Below are 20960 nucleotides of genomic sequence, written 5' to 3'. Positions count from 1 at the left end.
TAATAATAACAACAACAATTGATAACTAATAATCAATAATTAATAATTAATAATTGATAAAAATAATAATTAACAATTAATAATTAATAAATAATAATAATTAATAATTAATAATAAATAATTAATAATTAATGATTAACGATTAATAAATAATAATTAATAATTAATAGTAGCAATTAATAATTAATAATTAATAATTGATAAAAATAATAATTAACAATTAATAATTAATAAATAATAATAATTAATAATTAATAACAAATAATTAATAATTAATGATTAACGATTAATAAATAATAATTAATAATTAATAGTAGCAATTAATAATTAATAATTAATAACTAATGATAATAATAATAAATAATAATAATATTAACAATAATAATAATAATAATAATAATGACAAACTGATGAAGACTGTCTTTCCTTTTTTTCTTCTGTCTTTTTATCTTTTTCCTTTTGTCTTATTTCTTAACTAAATGCTATAAAGTGAGGAAAATGATTAATTAATTAGAACTGTGAGATGAAATGCTATGCAAGCCATTTCGGAAGTAATCCCAAGACAGATAAACTAAATGAAGGATAATCAAAGCTAATCCAGACCAGACGTTTTCGCTTTAGTCCATCTTCAATAGGTTTATATGGTGTTAGCTGACTTTGAAGTTATATAGGCTAGCATAAGCTGAAAAGAACGATGGAACAAAGCAGCAATCTACCACATAACATTCTGGTTGCTGAGAATTTCCCATTTAAATTTTATCATTCTTACAATATATCTAGCACATTAGACTAGTATAAATCAATTTGGAGGGAAGTTTAGGTAAACGAAGTTTTTTTTCTGCATTCCAGTGAAGTGAAACAGAAAATTTTCAAAAGATTTTTTGAAAACTGGAAATTAAATTTCCATAAAGAATGGGTATTTCGAGATATGTTTATGCGAACATTTCTGATTTTTCTATTTTTACAAATTATTGAAAGATGCACATCAGTATTCTTCAATCACGAAAAAAGAAAAACAAAACGTTAACTTCGAAATTATCATTTATAAAATTGCTATATTAATAAAAAAAAGAAGTAACAGCATTACAAGACTGAAATTTCATTAAGGCATATGTATAGTTAAAAATAATGAAAACGGTGACATTTTCAACTATGCGGATATTATTAAAAAATTTTGAGTTCAAGAGAAATGCTTCTTCTTAAATGTTATTTAGAAAATGGTTGATTAAATATGTATAATGCAATTTCAAATCAAAAATTACAAAAAATACGATTCAATTTGAAGCACTGTTTTAAGCCGAAATTAATTCTTTTAAAGCCATAATATCTTGCTTACTTTTTAAATTAATTGATTTAAAGGAAAAGAAACGAACTAATGAACCTAATGCATAAGCAGCAATGCTCAGCACTGGAGCTAAAATTGTTGGTTGGATATTATGCTTTGCGCATAATCGTTCCATCACATTAAGATGTTCTTTCTCCTGTGCTTGCATTTCTTCAATAACAGATCTGAATGAATGCTGACCTGTAAGTGACAGTAAGTGAAAAAAATGGCTATTTGATTACTTTAAATAAGTCGGATTCCATGAAATATTCAAGAGAGTTTCGTAATTCAACTGATTATCGCTTAAAGAAAGGAAAAGGAATAGAAAATCAAGATTAATTTCCAGATAATTTTATAAAATAAATAGAAAAATGAATAACTGATGGGTATTCCTTTCATTCATGTATCCGGCAAAACAGGATCTATTATAAGGCATGGAACTATTATCATCTTCTCTTTGTCACTATTTTCTTTTGATATTTTTCATTATCATTATGCAACTGTTAGAACCGAATATTTTGATTCACTTATTGTTGTGTTGATTTATTCATGAAACGCAAAAACAAAGTGTCACTAGTCTAAAAAAAGAGAACAGAAAGGATAACCACAAAAGTTACCTGATATAACAGCTTTTTGTCCTTCATAAATACGTATTGCTGATAATTCACCAATATGATCAACACGTAAGATTTTTGCTAACAATTCTCTTCTGCTTAATCTATGCATAAAACGTGCTGATATTTTGTACATCGAACTAGAATTTGTTACTAATTTTTTTTTTTTGTTTCTCATGTTTTGAATAAAGCTAATGCTTGACAACAAAATGTTGGCAGATGTAAATCTGCCTAATTTTATTTTCCTCTGCAAAAATAAGTTTCATTGCTTATTATTAATAATGAATAACATCACTCGATTAACTATCAAAATCCCATCCATGGAAGGTTTTTAAATATCCATATTTGAAATACAACCTTGGACATTTGAATTATAATGAAAGTAAATAATTTTTATCACCATTTGACAAGGAACTCTGATCTATTTGTAAACTCATCACAACAATGTGAACAAAGATGAGGCATGAAAGAGAATAAAAAAGGTGTAATGAAAAATAGTTTCATAAATTTATCATGAAGAAGCAATAAACTGTATGCAAATGTATTGACTTTCATTGACTTAATTATCATGATTCCAACGTGACAAGTTTTAACTATTTCTTATAATTTCTATAGCCTGTCACCAATTCAGATGGTTCATTTGCTATTTTTATAACCCAATAAAAAACCATCGAATGGAAACTCCATTATTGCCTTCCTTTTGCCGTTTCAAAATATGACTTGAGAATCGATGTAATTCCTGAAGTCGTAGACAGTTTTTCGGAATTTAGGAAACTTTAGGGTTAGCCGAATTTTTAGTAGGTAATGCTGCCGAAACCGAGAAAAAGAATTATGAGATTTTCTAGACATATTCAAGAATCCGACACTAAATCAATTAATGAAGTATTTGATGAATATCATGAGAATGATCATAACCTTCGCTGTGACTACCATATTCATGTTCATGGGAATGGAAATGAGAATGGGGATGTGATTCTTCGAATTGATTTAATGAACTTGAAGAATGGAACTGCGAAGGTCTATACAGGTCGCATGGTAGGTACTGAATGCGTTTTACATGTTGCTTGCCAACTTGTTACTACATCCTTAATAATCTGAAAGGTTTTTACTTTAAATCCTACCATTTACATACATTTTTTTTTAAAAGTAATTTTGGATCCAAATGAAATACTGAAAATTTAGCAAAACTCCAAGCCAAAAATTGCCGTCCAAGTTTTATTGTCTACAATTTTTAAAGGAATTTTTGTGAATTTTTATTTCCCCCAATTTCCCCACCATATATTATAATAATAACATAAGTTTGTTCTCCCCACGAAGCTCAAAAAAACTTTCAGATTTACCTTATACATATTTGAAGTGAATCTTAACTAGCCGTAAATAATGAAGATTACGTCTTTTTACCTGCACTGTTAATATAGAGATCACAGCAGAAAGCTTTTCGGTTATCAACACTAGCACCAACTGTTCATCAGCATCGCGACGTACTCGAACATCCACTGTACCAGCCATTGTTGTAAAATCTAATTGCCAAAAATGGGCTAGTCGTAATTCGAGAACTCCATCGATTGTCGATGCTTCTGATATGCATCTAAATCAAACATTGGGAAAATTACAAATACATACGTAATATTATCGGTAACAGTGATAAATTCGAAAGCAAAAAAGGATGGTTCCTATTTTGGCAATATTAAAAAGAAAAAAAAATTCCGAAAATCAAGAAGTCAATTTATAAACAAAACATTATGCGAATGACACTATTTTTAGTGTGTTTCAAGATAATGATGTGCATAAATTCTCCGCCCTACTGAAAAGGAACACCCTAATAGTTTACATTACATTTTGCACTGAATATTTTAGTTGTCAGTATTATAATTAAAAATCAACAATTAGTTTATGAAACGCATAAATCTGAAAGACTGAAAATCACACTAATTATTTAATCACTTAATTACCTATCTAATTGGTTGTGAATATGGGATGGAGTGGTTTGCAATAAGATTCGACCAGTATATTTTGACAGTGGCCACATTGTCAGAAAGATACAAATTGAAAGTATCAACGTAGCAGCTGCATCAATCCACCATAAATTCGACACAAACCTTCAAAAAAATGATAACAATAGAATCTAGAATCTGCAGTAGACAAAGATGTTTTAATCGTATTTGACTCCATACCTACGATTTTGACCATAGTAGGAGAAAAAAGAGAAAGTCAAAAGTAAATGAGGCAAAAAAAAAGATGTGGAAATCATTCATTCATTCCAGATACACAATATTTTAAAATACCAAAACAATTTGTAAAATTATGCAGAAACATAGAATGAAATTCCTTACCAATGTGTAATTACACATGCTACGGTTGTTAAAAGAGCCAAAAGTGATAATGCATTCAGTCGGGGCAATAGAAGTACACTAAGACCGGGCAAAATGTAACAAACTGCATGGGAAATATCAGCAAAATGTTCCTGAAAATGACAATATTTGTTAATTCCTAGAAACGAATACTTATTTAATTTTAAACTTAACCTTCTGGACATTTCTTCTTTTACCGTGATGATACCTGCTTTCTTCCTCTGTCTCTACTCCTTTTCCTTCCCCTTCTGAGAGAAAGCCGAGGATTTCCAGTCATCTAAAAGACTGTCTTCACGTTGTCAAAAAAAGTGACAAAACCATAATAACCAAAATTTGAATATCTAATTTTAAAAAAGTTGAGAGACCTTATTTTTTGACTAAAAAAATATCCAAGTAGTACGCAAAAGTGTAAAAAGCATACCTGTAATGAAGAACTACTAGATGCAGTAAGTACATGTTGTATTGGTTGATTTTTGACACCATAAGCGGCAATTTCCAATGAAACGGATGCTGCAATCGCACCAAAAATATACAAGCCATTTGGATGAAGATGGTGATCATTCTCCAAAATATGCTCCATACTTTCTTTAATCAAAAATATAGCTGCTAAACTTGCAAGGACCTGGAGATAACCACACTTTAAAAGAAATAATTAATTGACAACTTCAAAGTTGAAAAGTTCGTATTTTCTATTCCTGTGTTTCTCAACATATCAGTAATTACTTGTGACTGGATCATTCACCAATTTGTTCTTCCAGCCACAATATTATTACTACTGTTATTCATGAAGACTTAAATCAAATATAAAAACATTTCTTAACTTTTCATTATTTATATATACATATGAAATCATTATATACATTACAAGATAACTGATGAAATTGGAAATGAAATTTAAGGCAGCTATATTAATTAGTGTTTTCCAATGTCACAAAAAATACTATCACCTTGAAAAGAAGTATGCCAAACAAACAAAATAAGCACTAACGGTAGTAGCAAAGACGGCAAGAACAGGTGCCCGTGCAAAACCATACGTATAATTGACTGATGGCTTCTGTGTTACTGATAATGAAATAACCGTTGATATTAGTGAGAAGAAGGAAAATACTGAAAGCCATGCAGCTGCTGTGAGTATCAACGATCTGGTAATTGAAACGCTACCAATAAGGAATAATATACATAGGCCACAAACGACAGCAGCAATACAAGCTTGTCGTACGTTTGAATTAGACCATGCTATCACGACCGATACCATAACTAGAAATGCTTTTATAACGTAGAATGTAACGAATCTACATCACCCTTATTCGTATTAAACTACATATTACGTATATAAACTACGTATTAAACTACATACATATAAACTACAAACTACATACATATACATATTAGCACGTGTCAGAAAATCTGACTCTGCTATACTCTTGTTGACTTGAACTTAGTTATAAGATATCCAAACAAACTGTAACAAAAATGATAAGTACTAATTTGAGCAAAGACACTTCTGATTCGAGATTCTTACAATTTTCAACACATAAGCAATAACCTCCTTAACTGAAAATTTCACCGACTTCACACATTTAAATATTTAATGGTAAACCCAGTTTACAGGTAATTCATGACTATGTCTCAGCTTGCTCATTCAATCACAGTATTTCTCGATGACCAGCAGATATGGTCGGACTTGATATTCCTCCAAAATTTTTAAAAAGTTTCTCACTGTCCTTTTTTTTGCTGAAAAAGTGCCAATTATTCAAGAGAGCGTAAATTGATGATCGGTAAATACCATCGAACATATTATTTCCTCTCATTTAATTTTGCATTCAATCCATTCACGTGATATTTGGCAGGCGAACTTACTGCTAATCCCAATATTGCAACTAAATTTGTATACAATCATATTTTTATGCACACTGCCATCAAATTATGAACTCTAACCAAAACGAATAAGAGATAGAGAAAACGACTGGAAAAGAGGGAGCAGAATCTCTGGAGAATGAGAATGATAATTGAAGAACAAGTTAAACTTTGACCCAGTCTCTTCTTCAGTCTTTTCTAAATCTCCAAGAAACATGGAATTACGCTTAAGTGCAAACACAAATAAAAGAAAGTACGTGAGGTAACGACAATATTTACGACTAGCGAATTGTTAAAATGAGATCATCTACTGATGAAAGTTACATAATCACTGATATTAATGATAACAACAATATTTTTATACATCTGCAGCAGCTTAAAGTAAAATACAAGTTGATTTTCACAAATCTATAGAAACCTCTAGAAAACTTCCTAAATGATTTGTGAAATATTTCGAAAAGTTTAAAAGTCGTTATTTGCATGTGTAAGGGAAATATCCGGTGATGCATCACCAAGAATATCTTCGGCACCGAATACCTCGTTGTAAATATCCGGTGAACCAGAAATTACCGAATCACTCGATGTTACATTATTGCTATCAGCAACCATTTCTAGCCATTGTAAATTATGCCAACGAAAGCGCTCAATGTCCATTTTCCGAGCCCATTCTTCACTACGTCCCTGGAAAAGTATCACACATCGATGAACAACGATAATTAAAATTACATCACACTGATACATTTATTTGACATCATTATTTCACTACTGTTTACATATATCGCTTATCAGATTACTTTTATTTCAACTAAATATCTCATTTAATAGAATCGTCTTGTATTACTTATTTCGATTACTTATGAATACTTACAGCAATAATGGAAAGCGCACGATCACATACTGCACGAATAGGTACATTTTTGTCGTGCATTAAATCGATAAGATAAGCACCAATGTGTGCACTTCCACCCATAACACTTTCACTGAGTTCTTCATGCGTTATTATAGCATAAAAAACGTAAGCCACTTGTATAACTATTTCATCATCTTCTTGTTGAGCTAAAATCAAAAAATTCAAACGAGTGGTAGCTCTCAGTGAAAAAAAAAGGATATGTGAGAAAAAACTCAAGTAAAACATGATTATTTCGAAGCTGCAATGATTTTTTCTGAAATCTTCTTATAAATTAAAGTATAACAAGATTAGCAAACAATAAATTATTTTAACTGCTTTCACTGGTGAATAAACTGCCTTCAGATAACAAATATTTAAGGTGATTAAAAGAACAGTACCTGTCAACAATTCGACCAATTCATCTGTAAGCGGTACTATCAAACGAGCCGCATTTAATTGTCGAGCCATTGTTCCACAAAGAATAACCACCTAGAGCAAGAATCATTAATAAAATTTCAATTCCTTTTTACCTTTAAGCGGTCATATATTTCTCATTCTCCTTTTTATGTTGGAAATTTCTATCTGTGAATATCTACCCACCTGTAGCAGTTGATCCGGATGTGACTGAACCATATACTGTCCTTTCAGATTATCCTCAATCCAAGCAATAAGTGAAACTTGCTCAGCTAACGATGCCCAATCAACGCTGGTTAGCTGATTGATAATGCCTAAACATTCTAGGGCAAATAAATCAAGTCCTTTCTCAGTTTTTTTGTTCACCACAATTTCGAGCAGACAGATAGCCCATTTCTGTAAACGATTAGTATAAGGGAAGAAGTCATTATAAAAAGATTCCTTTGAACTATTTGGTCCAGTAATTACTTCTTCCGATTACTAAAAAAAGTTAGAAGATTGAGAAATTTTTCTTGAAGAGTCTTTAAAGATTGAGAAAAACAGAAAAATTCAGCTTTTTTCCCTAATAAGGATAACAATAGTCCTTCTGCATATCAATTATGTAAATTAGTCAATGAGTATTTTAATGCTAATAAATTTTCATTTACCGAAAATAGAGCTTGTGTAGGGCCACTGTGAATTGCAATATTGCGTACTATCTTCAGCAATAATTGATCTCTTCGATTTAAAGCTGCTTCGATTAATAAATTAAGTCCTTCACCATCGGCACCACAAAGTAATTGAGCATTACGCTTCTCCAATGCTATATTGATCAGGATTGCTTTCACTATATTCGAATTATTATTAGTTAACAATATGCGCATTAGCTGTAATATAGAAGGTTGATGAAATATAGGAACTCTAATTAGTAAAAATACAAAATTTGATAAATTGGAAATGCTCATGACCATTATCGTAATTGTTTTTTTTTATACGACGTCATTACTCTGGATTCAACATATTCTGGAAATTCATGTACTCAAGTAAAAGATGTTCAACATATATTGGAATCATCCTTTCCTCAATTTCGACCTAGAAACATTTAATTCCAGATTTATCAGTAGCAACCTTACTTTCCTTTCCCAACAATATTCCATAATGAATGGTCACTAATTTACCTTAGTTATTCGATTGGTAAAATGTTTAATGACTTACATTTTGTAAAACGTCGGTGTAAGTAATCATTGCTTTGGCATCATCATTGATGCTTAATTGATAGAGAAATTTTAAAGCGCTTTCATCTTCGGAAAAATAAAACTATCAAACCAAATGAATGACGTTTAAAACTTCCCAATAATTTATCCACTTACTAATCGGTCAACATATAGTAATTGTTTTGAGGGTTCATTAATTCATTAAACGTCTAACCTCCGCACTCAACATATCCCATATTCTCGATGTTAATATCTCACAAAAATACTACAACATAAATGATAAATTGAATAGGAATTGAATAGCGTTATGTCGTAAAGTTCGAAATCGAAACTCCTAATTGATAATTTATTGTTATTAAAGGAAAAAATTACCGTTAATTAACGGTGCTATGTAAGAAATAAAGCCAGCAGAAACCATTTGATCACGAAGAGATGGTATAAATGACAAATTGAATAACAACTGAATAGCGTTGTGTCGTAGAGTCAAGTTTTTTATAGGAAATAACGCCGATATACTTTCTACGATGCGACCGTTTATCTGCAGCTTTTGTTGAAAAATGACAAATTAAAAGAATTGTAAGAAAAGAAAGATGTGAAAGACGAAAAAGTGACTATATATAGACAACTTAGAGCAATTAGGTTTCGACATAGTACTAAAAATCATTTATTTCCAAACATATTTTTGAATTTTGTCAATACACACATACATACCATGGCCTCCTTATTTTCACTGTAAATGCTTAATTTAAGCAAAAAATTGATGGCAGATATAAGCAACGGTAAAATGGCATCTTGGTTTTGTATACATTTCGAAAGCAATGCAACTATTTGTCGATTCACCATTTTCATCTCAACTTTAATATCCTCAGCCAAATTCAGCAACAAATTTAAACAAGCTGCAAAACAATATCTTAAAACCTTAATACAATTTCAATTTTTATCTCTTAACGAGGTAAACACTTCCCTATATCCTTATACTCCGTTTTAAGAAAATTTTAAAAAAATAACCAGCAGTTAACTGCTGCTGTTTGCAAATTGCGAGGTTAAGACGACGTGTAGTACATTCATCACCGTGACATGCTTCAGTTCTCCATGCTTCCCAACGTTTCAATCCATAATCAACAATTTGCATCGACAGAGAACCAATCTAGTACGAATTTATCACATAACAAAATACTCGTGCATTTTGTGCAGATTTTGTTTAAAATGATACTTTTTATAATGTATGCACAGTGTTTTACATCTTTCGCAAATGAAAATTTTCGGAAACATCCAGAAACAAAAATTTAACGAAAATTCTCGAAGAAATTAAACTCTTTTATGGATGTAGTTGTCTTCGAACATATAACGAAAATTAATGAAAATAAACTTTATTATGCGCCAGAAATTGATGAAAATTTGTATAAATAGAGAAGTTATAAAGCATTGTAATGATATTAGTAGCAAGTTCGAAACTTTTCTTCCAGTTATCTCGTAACACACGTACGAGTGCACCCATCAATACCTCTGCAATGAAATAAGCATTTTAATGATGCTATAAGGTTTACTAAAATAATTAAGTGAAATAAGGTTTATTAAAATAATTAAATAAATGGGATACTTCAATTTTCAAGAAGAAATATGCAAATAAAAGAAACAAGAATTATCGATCCATATTACCATTCTCAATAAGTTGTTGAAGATTTCTGTGATTCTGACTAAGCTCTAGGAACAAAGCTGTAGCTTTTGTCTTTTCCGAAACTTCATCGTAAAGCATTTCGATATAATTCTGAAAGCGTTGGTCATTTTGAGAGTTGGCCGGAACAGATGGAATCTATGCTTGGAGTGATGGATGTGGAAAGGGATAACAGTGAGGTAAAAATTTCTGGAAGAATTATAAGCTTCATTTTTGAAGAATAAAACTAAGCTAATCGAATTAATCAACTAAATAAGCAAAAGCTGATGATTAAAAAAGTAAGGTATGTGAATATATTTTAAAGTCATTACCTTCGATATCTACTTAAAATTTGCCTGGGATTACACAAGAATACATATTGATTGGACTTTCATGAAGCATTTCACCACTAACTTTTATCCAGTTTTAAAAAAAAGTTTCAAATAAAAACACATTCCGGCAAAACTTGTCTAAAATGCATTATTTATCTTCTAAAGATGAATAATGCAAGAAAATAACTTCCTTTTCAATTCCGGTTTCTTGCTCATCTTGTAAGTTTGAACACGACCACAAAGTGCTTGCGACAATATATACCGTGAAATCTCAATGTTTTGGTCAGACAACAGAAAAATAACCTCTATGTTACTCATGCTTGTTCGTGATGTCAACGCAATATTCAGGTCTTTTGTCGATAAATTTATATTACCTAGAACCAGCAGCTATCACCTTTCAATTAGCAATTATTAGTCATTTACAATGGGATCGAAGAAGTAACAAAGAAAATCCCATTGAAATTGGAAAACTACCTCCACTGCCTGAATTGTGTCGCCTTTGTAAATAATACAATATTTGCTCCAATTGATCAATCCTGCATTCTGGTATTATTGGACAAACTTGGAGGATATGTCGAGCAAGAGCTGATGTATCAACTCGTTCATTCAGATCTTTCAACTGAACGCTATAAACAAAAATTGCCAAAATTTTATAAAGTTATAAGGTCATCCAGAATGTGAGGTCAATAAAAGAATCCAAGAAATTCACGAATGCCAAAATACAATAATTAATTAAACAAAAATTGCATTAACGAACATTTTTTTGCAGTGTTTTGATAACGAAGCAAATGATGCACCTTCCAAATTATGCACCACTGTTTCCAGTTCGTATTTAATAATAACCGCTGGACTGTAACTATGCGCATCAAATTCAATATTTTTCACTTTCCTGAAAATCTTTCGCTTTCTATAAATTTCAGAAAATATATTGTAATGATTTTACGAATTCAGTAAAAGTAAATCCTCTGCGAATTTTTAGTTGAAATTTACCTGAAATTTATAAAATTGAAATTTACCTGAAATTTATAAACCATACATTTCCTTTTTATCTTAAAATCATCACAATTTACAAAAATACATCGTTCATGTTTCTTCTCAATATTAAATGACCATTTTGTGGCAGTGTTAATTCAGCACCTCTATTTGTGTTTTAACTTTGTCATTCAGCAATACCATTAAGTTGTAGTCGGTTACTACGCTAGTGTTGGAAAGGAAAAAAAAGAACCTCGGGAAGTGACCACTGTTTCCATCAGTTTGCTCCATAATTCCGATCAGTATAATTCCAGAGGGATATATTGAAAGATATATATCATTTCGTTATGTATGATTGTTGAATGTAACTTATGTCGATGTGTCATATCTGGAAGTCAACAAACTCAAAAAACAAAACCGATCATTTAAAAAGATTGTTATTTAAGCGATAAATAGATCAATGCACGATTCTAGTGGCTGCATGTTTCGTTGCTAAGCAACTACCGATTATTTTCAAATAACTCTGTTATTCGTTTCTGTACATTCTATTTCAATGATTAAAATTATTACACGCCGCAAAATTCGAATTCAAAATTAAGTTCTTCAAAGTTGTCGTCTTCTCGGTACGATCAATGTTTCATTCATACCCCAAGTAAAGATTTTTTTATCTATACACAGGTTAAATTCAATGGAAATCATATAAAACGCTGAACTACCCATATGTATTGCAAGTATCAAAAGTCGGAATTGGCGGAAGTGGAAAACTCAACTAATGAAATGCAACTGAACGGGATTTTCGACAGTAGTACAAGGATTCCGAGCAAGTCAGTAAGACTTCTTCAAGCTAAAATTTTAAAATATAAGAATGTTGAAATTGCTAAAATTCACGTTACTTAGTTTTCAATTTCCAGTAATCAGAACAAAATACTGAAAATTGATGAGATTAAACGAAGAAATACCACACAAATTTCTTTTCGAATTAAAATTTTTTAACTCAAAAAAAAGGAAAGCATATAATCTGGATCATTCAATTTCAAAATTATAGTAAGTCTATAAATAAACACAACGAACTGTTGAAATCAAGTGGGAAAATATTGCATAAATTGAACGAAGTTCGACAGACCAAAGCATATGAAATAATGAAGTACGAAATGATCACACGTATGAATGCTTCAAGTGTTAGTGTTTATCTGCGACAACAACGTTTGAAACCAAATGAAGTACCACCGTCAGGAACGGATGCAATCCTCCAAAATCACTATGATGGAATGGAAAATCATGCTGCTACTATCATTCAACAATTTGTCAGGGAATTCCTCTATTTTTACTTCACTTTTCATTTTCTGAATCGGCCATTTGTCAAAGAGTTTTTGGAGTGTCAACTAGAAGTAATCAGACTAAAAAGACCTGACATAACTAACTTGGTTTAACGCCCAGAACGGAAATCACCTGAACCATCATTTCCGTACTAAATTATTTCTAGTTTCGACGAATTACTCGAAAGAAACAAATCGAACGAACATTTTGCACCTGGAAATGGATCTCATTAACGAAACGAATACAATACATTGAAGCTATAGCGGAACGTATGTCAGATGGTACTGTGTCACGTAGGATCGATCATTCGAAAATCAAAAATAAGGTCAAATTTTGAACATGAAACAGCTGGAAAACAGATCATATTTATTATGCATTAAATAATTTGGAAAACAGATTGGAGTGGTATTACTGAATTCGTTAACCGGATTTAATTTACAGTAGAAATTAGAGAAGCATGCAAAGAGCAACTAAATAGGATTTACATATAATCTCGATGTTGATGAATCCGGAAGATCTTCTAATTGAACAGTTATTTTGAAGAAGTTGGCTCTATTCTCACACTCCTACTTTATTAAATCAGTAATGGACAACAATCCATTACGTCAATTGACCTCAACAAAGATGGCATTATGAAATCTAGAGTTACCAAATTTGATTTTGCTATGCAAATAAAAACATTTCACATATTATTACAGCTTAATGAACGCAAGAAAATGATGTACGCAAATGTTGACAATTACATTCGACGTGAACAATTGATCAAGCGCATTGGAAATGATCTGACGTTACTTAACGGTAAGTATAGTAAATCGAATCACTAATATTATCAAACCACTAAAAATTATGATGCCAAAAAGCTGTTTCGTCCAACATCCCTAAATTTAGAATTACTACTCATTCCAATAAGTGCACTTTCAAACATTTTCATTAAGTAGCACGTCATCACTTCTTTGACACATGATATTTTCTGGGAAAGGCGGACGAAATCGAGATATTTTATAGGTATAACAAGTGTTGACGATTTGATGAAAATTAATTCGAATAATTTTTCCGCTCAGAAAACAATAATGGTTACCAGACGAAACTTTATGTTTTTTGATCACCTAATTCAAGCAAAAATTGATACTGAAAATTCTAATATATGACGGTTTCCTCATCCCATATGCTTCATTGTTAATTAGATTTATACAGCAAATGATTAGCTGTAAGTTTATCAGTAATAATAATAATAATAATAATAATAATAACAGTAATAGCAAAAGTGAAAACGACAATACAATCAATCACTCATGTAATAAAAGATTTCTCGTTCTTTAAAGAAAATGCAAATTCGTTATCGAAACCACGATAAATTAATGAAGAAATGATAAACAAAGAGAGGGAAAAAAAAAACTGAAATCAGATTTGCGTGGAAATAATGACTCTTACTTCTATGATGTGACTTCCTATAAAATAATTGTCATACCTGTCTATCTGTCAAATTCTATAAACGTATTCATTTCAATCGTATATGAGGAGCAAAAGTTTTCCGACACTTTCTAGCCATCATCAAAAAAAAAGAAAAATAATATTCCATTTTGATATTGAAAGAGATCTATCATGAAAATTGCATCTAGAAAAGAATATACTGATAAACACATACAGAATATATAGATCTACCGGCCTCGTACAATTGAATTAAAAAGATTGAGACCACTGACATGTGCATATATATATATATATATATATGTATATATGCAAAAAGGGGAAAAAGATGTGGGATGTGGAAAGTTTTTTTTCCGTTCAAAAGAATCATAGAAAAAGCTGCAATACAAATAAATCGAAAACTTACAAATCTCTTCATGGGAAAAAAACTGGAACTAATCTGATAAAACAAATGATCCGAATACCAAAACTAAACAAGGATGAAAAAACGACAACCAAATAGGTTTGTCAAATGCTACCCACTCATTCATCATTAAACATACAGCAGTTTCATGATCTTTAAAACTCTGAGATCCTACAAAATGACGATAAGTAAAAGATGAAATTTTGTAGTACCTCATAAACAGCTGATGAAATATTACAGGAAGTTGCGAGTCACTATCATGCTAGAATAAATTGCATTCCCATAAATTTGTGCAAAATCCCGAAACAATCTAGAAAACAATCTAAAGAACCCTGAATATTTGCCTTTCTTTCTCCGAATGCATTCGATACATCTATGAACTTTAAACTGAAAATTTCCATACATATCTAAGCAATGCAAACGTATAGTTTTTGAACTTTTCAAATGAACAACTTATGTAAACCGACCCGCTAACTGTGAATTATTTCTTTTATTTTTTGAACTGCATAAAAACGGAAAAACAAACACAAACGAGTGTGGTATTTCGATATACAAACAAAATTAACATGACACAAACGAATGTACAGAGAGAAATACCATCGGGTCAATCGATACAATTTGTATAATGTCGAAGTTATTTCCGAGCTTATCGATTACTGATCGATATTCTGCCCATTCTCTAATTCTTAAATTTATTGCATTTCTAAAACTTTGATATTTCTTTAAAGGACTTAAGACGTAAATTGTTTGCTAATATTCTATTTTTCAATTTCATCGAATCTTTATCTGTTTGTAAGACAAACAAAATTAAATATTCTTGGGAAACTGGAGAGTGTCATCCCAGAATTTTAATCGTCTGCTTCCAGAAGTGCTGCATACTTGTTTTCGGATGAAAATGTAAACGGCTTCGGTTCAATATACTTCGGCATTTCTCTTGTTGCTGCTATCTGTAACAATTATTTTATTGATAATACTACAGTTATTGGTTGCTTTTGAAAAAGAAATGGTTCCGAAACTCAATGTATCCCCTTATGACCTATCTAAATTATCCAACTTCACGATAAAATGTTCGGTGTTTCAACCGTTTCCAATCTAAAAAAGAAATTCATGATTTTAATCTTTTCAAAAGGAAGAAATTTAAAAAAAAGCTTGCAACTATAGAAAGTGTGAGTGTGTGTACCTAAGGATTCAACAAATCCCGTTCACTCCAGAATTTTTTGCTGATATATACAAATCTGGAGGAGACCTGTTTTTTCTTCTCTCTTTTGGAATATTGCTGATCGGAGTGTTGTTGCCATGATTGTTTAACTGCGGTCGCCATTGTGCTCGTTACGAATTCACGCTTTTCTTCTTTTGATATGGATTGTTGCTCCGGTTTTGATCCATTTTCAATTTGTTTCGGACCATTAGATACAACAGGTTGCACACTTGAACCAACATTGTTACCCTCAACTTTCTCCCTATTCACTACAAAATGCTTGTCCTTATTCGATCCTGAACCTCCACTATTCGCGCCACTGCGACGTGAGCCACTTTTTCCTCGACGCACTAAAAGGATATCATCTAGCTGGAAGTGAAATTTTCGTTAGCCTGGTTCTGTATCATATAGTACTATAACTCTTTTCAATGCAGTTAATAGTTCCCGGAATAGTCAGACTCTGTCATTTCTATTCTGAGAAAGTCCATTTTTCTATCATAAAGTTCTGGAGAAAACAACTATGGAAAAATAACATGTGGAAGTTCCTATGATATCGTAAAAATTAAACCTGGAATACTGTGTAGTTTATTAGATGGGAACTGTGTACGGACAGAATCCCGAGAGCGAGTAAATGTTCGATTATAACTGTTCCGTGTTCGCAGTAATGTTGCAGATGTACGCGTTTCAGACATTTTAGGATACTGAAAAAATACATCTTATCCAGAGAAATGTTCCAGAACTTCATATTACAGTTCGAAGACATGAGCGCAATCAGAACTTTCAAGAATGAATACCTTTAAAAGAATGAATACCTGAACACCAGGATATCATAGGGATCAACAGTACAGCAAACATAAAATAACCATAACTTCTCATTTAGAACAGGATTTTTCAGAGATTTTCGAGACGTCATCTTATCATCTTCTTCCTTCTTATTTTTAACTCGAAGATGTAATCGCGTAAATACTCGAATTTTGACAAAGAAATCAAAGCGACTTACGTTTGAAAATGATTGCCGGCGGACTGCTGAAATAGACAGTTGAGGAGGTGAGGGTGGAAGTTGCAGAGCTGATGATGGTAGGGTAGTCACCAGAGTTTCTGTCTGTTCCACTACGCGCCCTTCATTAGTGATTAATTGAGGGGTAACTGAAGCCGTTTCAAGTTTTTCATCACCTTTCACTGATTTATAACTTGCTTCTGGAATAGCTTTCTCGACTGGTGGTGGACAATTTTCACGATCATCATGTAACGAGGATCCAGTTACCACCGAAACTTGCCCATGGATTAATAAAGGAGATGCAGGAACGGAAACAGCACGTTCGCTGCTCTAAAAGACATACTATTTGATATTTTTCATCTGTATAAAAACACAATGTTCGGCAGCAAAATTCTTTCGACTCTGTAAAAAACTAATTCAAAAACTGCGGAGAACAAATACGATTCCCGCTTCGCTAACCTTTCTCGATCGTTGCTCGGCTGCTTTAAAAGCTTCATTTTCCAATCGCAGTCGTTCTTCCACCTAAAAGAATGTGAATAGATTCAAGTTAACTCAAATGGAAATTTAAAACCATAATTCAAATTCGTAGCATTAAAAATCCCAATCTTCATGACTTAAGTTTCCTGATATCCGCTTACTAAAAGATGAAAACTATCAACCTGCTTTTCTTTTTCATAAGTATCTACAGGTTTCGCAAGGCCAAAGATATTGGTTGGCCTAGCAGGCAAATCATCTCCAGTACTATTAAGAGGTTTGGTCCGAGGTTGTAATTGCAGTTTACGTCTTTCATGTTTCTCGGTACCATCTGTAGTACTACTTCTCACGCTTTCCGTTCGAATACGACCAAGACCTCTGAAATAATGATTTTTAATCAGTTTACTGATCTTTTACTCTTATCACTTCATTGGCCAGTTATCTGAACTATATCTTTATACCAAAGATATAACAAGGACGTGGACACAAAAGATGTTATCATAGATTATAAATAAGGCAATCTACCTTTTATCGGCATCATGCTCCATTTCCACATTATGGTGAAAGAAATGATTTTCATTAAGTGGTGATGGTTTAGGAGAAACGCCATATGAATCAGAACCACGATTCTGAAATTTCTAAACTTTAATTTTAGGCATTCGAACTATACGATAAAAAAACGGTGTAAAAAAGACTCAAAATTATAAACGGACCATTAAACGAGGAGAAATTTGATTATTTCCAGGCTTTGGATGACGAAATAGGCGATTGCCATAGTCGTACCTTCGATTATCTGAAGCAAATATTAAATGAAAGCAACTTTAGTTCTCTTTATCACTATATCGAACAGAAAACCAACGTTCTGTAGTGAAGAAAATGGTCTATATCCATGGAAACAATTTTTTCTTCATATAAACTTCATTCACAAATTATACGGATTGTTAATTTCCAAAACAAACCTCGACCGCGATATGAGGAGCAGTGTTGGAGAGGTAATCGGTTAGCACGGCCTTCTGAATTATAAGCATGATACGGTACCGATGTAGGTCCTCGGCGGGGATGAGGCAACGTACTGTAGCCTCCTTCATGACAGCTATCATTATTCCTATAGTGTTCATAAGCATTATTTGGTCCTATATTACCGCTACCAAAAGGTGGTCGAGATTGATGATCTTGAAGAGGTATCTTACTGCTACCAAAAGATGGACGAGATTGATGATCTCGAAGTGACACCCTCAGCGAACGACCTTGTAGTTCCTGAAATTTGCGGAAGAATCAATTAGGTAAAGTCTTCCATCCATTGAAAGGATCGAAAAGGAAGTAAAGAAAAAGCGAAATGATATGTAAGCTTATTTAATAACGCTGCAATCTTGTATAAGGACAGAATTTACTGGATAATTTTTGAAATATGGGAGGAAAATATTTGTTTCGTACTAAAAAAAAAAAAAACAAAATCTACCATGTTATTCAATTTCAGAGCGTTCACAAGAGCTTCTTGGGATGATAACGAAACGATCGCTATGCCGCGTCTAGTAGCTTGACCTTCGGAGCGAATATTTAAAACCTTAAATATTTAGAAAATAATGAGAGACACCTGCCGATGCAAACAGTAAACAACTGCTATGAAAATGAGCCAAAAAAACTGCATCAACTTTACGTGATCCAAATTAATATCTGTGTGTGATCGAACTAAGGCAATTAAGCAGGATCTACTAGAAGCCAACTCTCGATCACCATAAGTCCTACAAGCAGTAGTTTCGCAAAGTAGTACATCGCCAAATACTGGCATGCGAACTGTTGCAGAAACTCAGCGAACTCTTGATTTACCATTGCAGTAACGCAAATTTACTATGTGTAATAAATTTGCTGACTAGCGATGGAAAAACCGTCCTATAGACGTCCTATAACGGCATTGAACCACAGCTCTATGTTTTATCCGGAATGCTCCAACCAACATGCTACCAGTCAAATCATACCATAACTAATTTAGTCTGTCGTGAAAAAATTTACCTTCCCACCAATTGTAAATTTTTAATAATCAATGATTTAAACAATTTCTTTTTCCTTGTAATAAAGCCTGAATTGATATGGAGTTAAATTGTTGGTGACTTACATTGCCTTCACCCCCAAAGAAATAGAAGAGATCGCTGTCAGAGGATTTATAATTAATATTGGCCACTTTAACTTCAAACGGTGGCCTATCCGGCAAATTAGCCAAATCCACATTCCTGGAATGCGTTGCTCGGTCTAAACCTAGCGAGGACGGGCGTATATTCCCGTCGGTATTGTGATATTGATTCCAATCACTTTGCTGTGACGCACTTGCTCGCTGCATTGCATTAGAAATCTGCTTTGCCTCCGAAGATTCCTGAAATGATTGACAGTGGACGAAAAGGAGATGAAAAATCATCAAAAATAAACAGTATTTTCAATCGACAAAAAAAGTACTATGTATGAAAATGAATTCTATGCTACGGTTATTAAAATATCAGATTGTAGATAGTATATACCTGTAAGATGGAAGGCGAATAGGATGTTGTATGAGCATCAGCAGCAGCATCAGCCCAACTTCCAATTCCCTTATGCATATCGAAAATATCCGTCAAACTAAAAGTTTTCTGGTTTTGCCGCTTTTTCGATTTTTGACTTCTGCTTCCGGAGCCAGGACCAGATGCGGAACATAGCGTCCCAACTGAATGGCTACTAGTACCAGTAATTTCCGGAAAAAAATCGGTTTCTTCAGTCATAAGCGATTTAATAGCGGGTGTGGTTGTTAGTACAACATTGTTTTCCATCCTATCCGTCAGAGGTTCTTGTTGCTGCTGATGATGGATTTCCGAGTTACCGCCGTTGATGCAGTTCACCTCAGTAGACATTCACAAAATGCAATCCTGTGGAAATTGTTAGCTTCTAAAAATGCAATTGATAATTTAGAAATTTTAGAGAAGTGAAGAATTTTCAGAATGAAAAACGCAAATGTCAAAAACATAGAAATGCAACGATTAAAACTGCATAAAATATTTGATGAAATGAGAAATCTCCAACGGTTCAAAGAACATGCAAATCTACAGTTTTTTTTTTAAAAAAAATCGTTAATTAGATTTAATCATAAAAAAAGTTCAACTGAACTCCAACATCCATGGGTGGAAATTCATGCACCCACCCCTATATCGAGTAATATGGAAGCCATTCCCTCATATGGCATCCAATGATACATATAATGTTGTGTAATTGTTGATTTTTAAAACGCAAAATCAACAATTGTTTTGCGTCTGAAATTCAGCATAAAATTAGTTGTATTCATCGGAAAGACAAAAACGAAATAGCAACCTGCAACAAACTCCCAGTAAATGGAGAGATTAGAAGCAGTTAAAATGATAATTATAGAAAACATAAGGCTCTCATACCTTAAAAATGCCCTCTGCATTATAATACAGCCAATTACAATGAAACATATACATACATATATATATATATATATATATATATATATATATATATATATATATATATATATATATATATATATATATATATATATAT

The 20960-nt window shown here is 32.3% G+C and overlaps 6 protein-coding genes across 6 annotated transcripts in view; 1 reads left to right on the top strand and 5 right to left on the bottom strand.

Moving 5' to 3' along the window:
- Positions 1-2088, bottom strand: part of LOAG_17300 (hypothetical protein) — a 4086-nt gene extending 1998 nt beyond the window's left edge. The window contains exons 1-2 of the mRNA XM_020449960.1: positions 1942-2088; positions 1382-1525 (exon numbers count right to left, since the gene is read on the bottom strand). Coding sequence (XP_020306441.1) covers positions 1382-1525; positions 1942-2074 — 277 coding nt within the window. The 5' untranslated portion in view covers positions 2075-2088. The remainder of the gene's footprint in view (positions 1-1381; positions 1526-1941) is intronic.
- An 869-nt stretch (positions 2089-2957) lies between these two features.
- LOAG_05357 (hypothetical protein) lies at positions 2958-5554 on the bottom strand (the record flags this gene model as incomplete). The annotated part of the gene is made up of 6 exons (XM_003140895.2): positions 5278-5554; positions 4711-4911; positions 4272-4402; positions 3891-4037; positions 3340-3526; positions 2958-3032 (listed from the first exon to the last, which is right to left on the bottom strand). Exons 1-6 carry the CDS (start codon positions 5542-5544, stop codon positions 2958-2960), a joined length of 1008 nt encoding a protein of 335 aa, XP_003140943.1. The 5' UTR covers positions 5545-5554.
- A 524-nt stretch (positions 5555-6078) lies between these two features.
- LOAG_05355 (hypothetical protein) lies at positions 6079-11997 on the bottom strand. Its single transcript, XM_003140894.2, has 15 exons — positions 11854-11997; positions 11386-11517; positions 11103-11254; positions 10932-11002; positions 10302-10410; positions 10012-10148; positions 9651-9789; positions 9354-9538; positions 9015-9180; positions 8644-8729; positions 8097-8315; positions 7636-7845; positions 7434-7524; positions 7015-7202; positions 6079-6827 (listed from the first exon to the last, which is right to left on the bottom strand). Exons 1-15 carry the CDS (start codon positions 11889-11891, stop codon positions 6609-6611), a joined length of 2142 nt encoding a protein of 713 aa, XP_003140942.1. The 5' UTR covers positions 11892-11997; the 3' UTR covers positions 6079-6608.
- A 323-nt stretch (positions 11998-12320) lies between these two features.
- On the top strand, positions 12321-14065 carry LOAG_05354 (hypothetical protein; the record flags this gene model as incomplete). The annotated part of the gene is made up of 5 exons (XM_003140893.1): positions 12321-12424; positions 12646-12904; positions 13084-13242; positions 13616-13715; positions 13923-14065. 5 exons carry the CDS (start codon positions 12321-12323, stop codon positions 14063-14065), a joined length of 765 nt encoding a protein of 254 aa, XP_003140941.1.
- A 1398-nt stretch (positions 14066-15463) lies between these two features.
- On the bottom strand, positions 15464-20333 carry LOAG_05351 (RNA binding protein). The gene is made up of 12 exons (XM_003140892.2): positions 19928-20333; positions 19531-19785; positions 18877-18981; positions 18377-18674; positions 18131-18210; positions 17943-18046; positions 17603-17795; positions 17403-17465; positions 16947-17273; positions 16515-16647; positions 15995-16296; positions 15464-15695 (listed from the first exon to the last, which is right to left on the bottom strand). Exons 1-12 carry the CDS (start codon positions 20291-20293, stop codon positions 15597-15599), a joined length of 2325 nt encoding a protein of 774 aa, XP_003140940.1. The 5' UTR covers positions 20294-20333; the 3' UTR covers positions 15464-15596.
- A 325-nt stretch (positions 20334-20658) lies between these two features.
- On the bottom strand, positions 20659-20958 carry LOAG_05349 (hypothetical protein; the record flags this gene model as incomplete). Its single annotated transcript, XM_003140891.1, has 1 exon — positions 20659-20958. A coding segment is annotated over one exon (300 nt), but the record flags the coding sequence as incomplete, so codon positions are not given.
- Between the last annotated feature and the right edge of the window lie 2 nt (positions 20959-20960).

The sequence above is a fragment of the Loa loa genome (genome assembly GCF_000183805.2).
Source record: "Loa loa unplaced genomic scaffold supercont3.59, whole genome shotgun sequence".
Lineage (NCBI taxonomy): Eukaryota > Metazoa > Nematoda > Chromadorea > Rhabditida > Onchocercidae > Loa > Loa loa.
This window is presented reverse-complemented; position numbering and strand designations above follow the sequence as displayed.

Excerpts from the sequence above, each read along its gene's own strand:
- LOAG_05351 (XM_003140892.2), bottom strand. The coding sequence starts at position 20,293 with ATGTCTACTGAGGTGAACTGCATCAACGGCGGTAACTCGGAAATCCAT. Across the intron at positions 18,982-19,530 it reads TCTTTGGGGGTGAAGGCAAT|GTTTTAAATATTCGCTCCGA; the intron begins GTAAGTCACCAA and ends TAAATATTTAAG. Across the intron at positions 17,274-17,402 it reads CCGAGCAACGATCGAGAAAG|AGCAGCGAACGTGCTGTTTC; the intron begins GTTAGCGAAGCG and ends TATGTCTTTTAG.
- LOAG_05355 (XM_003140894.2), bottom strand. The coding sequence starts at position 11,891 with ATGGAGCAAACTGATGGAAACAGTGGTCACTTCCCGAG. Across the intron at positions 8,316-8,643 it reads ACACCGACGTTTTACAAAAT|CTAATGCGCATATTGTTAAC; the intron begins GTAAGTCATTAA and ends TCTATATTACAG. Across the intron at positions 7,203-7,433 it reads ATTGGTCGAATTGTTGACAG|CTCAACAAGAAGATGATGAA; the intron begins GTACTGTTCTTT and ends TTTTGATTTTAG.